At 40.6% G+C, this 1,839-nt stretch overlaps 1 protein-coding gene across 1 annotated transcript in view; it reads left to right on the forward strand.

Moving 5' to 3' along the window:
* The window catches only part of gmpr2 (guanosine monophosphate reductase 2), a 9,900-nt gene extending 8,090 nt beyond the window's left edge, over positions 1 to 1,810 (forward strand). Inside the window, exon 10 of the mRNA XM_014034359.1 lies at positions 1,183 to 1,810. Within this exon, the coding sequence (XP_013889813.1) occupies positions 1,183 to 1,372 (190 nt within the window). The 3' untranslated portion in view covers positions 1,373 to 1,810. The remainder of the gene's footprint in view (positions 1 to 1,182) is intronic.
* Positions 1,811 to 1,839: the final 29 nt, after the last annotated feature.

Raw genomic sequence — 1,839 nt, forward strand, 5'->3', positions numbered from 1 at the left:
CTACACCACAGCCGCCCCAAGTGAGAGCAGCACAAGGTTGTTGGAAGTGTTGAGCAGAGGTGAACAGGTCATCGGGAGCACCGGGACATTTCACGCTCAGTGATCGAAGAGCGGGCAGGACCAAACTCTTGGTTTGGGTTGCGCTTGATTTTTAAGTACCGCCACCATTTTTATTTCATCCGCCATTAAACAGAGACCGGCAGAGGAAAACAACAGAGGAGCTTCCTGACAGTCCGAACACGTCTGACCTAAAGAGCACAAGCAGCACGCTTGAAGTGTTGGATGCGTTTTGGATGCTTAAAACGTAGCTTGAATACCTTTTATTTATTTAACTCCATCCTCTTTTGCTTATTTGATTTAAACTTATTTGCCTTCCATGGACATCCATCACACAATTTTTCTAGCGGGGAAATGACATCAATAGAAACACGTGGAGCTGGATTTTAATTTGTGCATTAAGACAAAACAGTCTTGTTGTTTTCAACAGTTTTCACCTTAAAGAAATTAGTTAAAAAACTGATGTTACAATACAAAGAGTTGGATGTTGTCATGTTAGATTTTATATATTGAGAAAAAAATATGTTAAATWAAAAAAAATCAGTTTATTATTAAAAAAMCAACACACACAACGTACCGAAAATTGGTACCGYTGAGTACTGATACTGATTCCCAGGTACCGGATATTGGTACCAAATGGATGCACATGTCAAAGGTACCCATCCCTAAATGGGGAGAAGACAGACAAACATRTTTCTTTCTTTTTCTGAGGCTGTCTGTCATGGGCTGTGAAGAGAGAGACAGAAAGGTGCTGTAAAATAATGTTTGTTAGCAATTGAGCGGTTAAGACTTCACCAGCATAACTAGCCTAATGAGGATGTTAGCCACTTTTATGCATGAATTTCCCTCTCAGTAGAAAATGTGGTTAACACACACATCAGTGTGCTGCAGGGCAGCTGTGTAGCTTACCATCATCAGTGTGTGAATGTGTGAAGTGCTTTGGGGTCCACATGGACTTGATAAGGAGCTATATAAGTTCAAGCCATTCACCATTTATGAAGAAAAAAATGCTGTCAAATACCKTGACATTGTTAGAATTACTGAGATATAAARATTTGCTCACACCRTGTATCATTACTGACTGATTTTTCATGATAGATCAATTCTTTTTRTTTCTGCCYRCAGGGCATCAGAGGGGAAGACGGTGGAAGTCCCCTAYAAGGGTCCGGTGGACGAAACGATACGGGACATCCTGGGAGGGGTCCGCTCCACCTGCACCTAYGTCGGGGCGGGCAAGCTGAAGGAGCTGAGCCGCCGCACGACTTTCATCCGAGTCACCCAGCAGCTCAACACCGTCTTCGGCAACGACAGCTGAGCATCTACCTCCTGCCTCTGACAGAATGTCTGCCACGCTGCCTGTCTGTGTTGATCACATGATCCACGTCTTTACGCCTAAATACTCCGTTTTATTCCCGGTTTCAGTCCCAGTTCACAGTATTAGAAACATTGTTCAGAAACACATTTCTTTTAGACTTGATACAAATCCAGAAAGTGTTCCAATGAGTTAAAGCTAGATCAAACTTTGATTGTCTGCAGTTTTATTATCATTCCTAAGAAAAAAAATGCATTTGTTGTTTCTTTTATTTATGCCAGTTTGGGGCAGTTTATGAACGGTAAAAATGCAAGTCATCTGTGAGCAAAATCTCCCTTTAACCYTTTGCCCCAACCATCTTTATAAATTTATAGCAAACGTCTTCAGTTATTTATAAATCGTAAATATTTTATGTAATTGTGTTAGAAAATTTGAAGTAATTTTAAAAATATCTTATCATTCCATCACAC

Source organism: Austrofundulus limnaeus, unplaced genomic scaffold, assembly GCF_001266775.1.
Source record: "Austrofundulus limnaeus strain Quisiro unplaced genomic scaffold, Austrofundulus_limnaeus-1.0 Scaffold2072, whole genome shotgun sequence".
Classification (NCBI taxonomy): domain Eukaryota; kingdom Metazoa; phylum Chordata; class Actinopteri; order Cyprinodontiformes; family Rivulidae; genus Austrofundulus; species Austrofundulus limnaeus.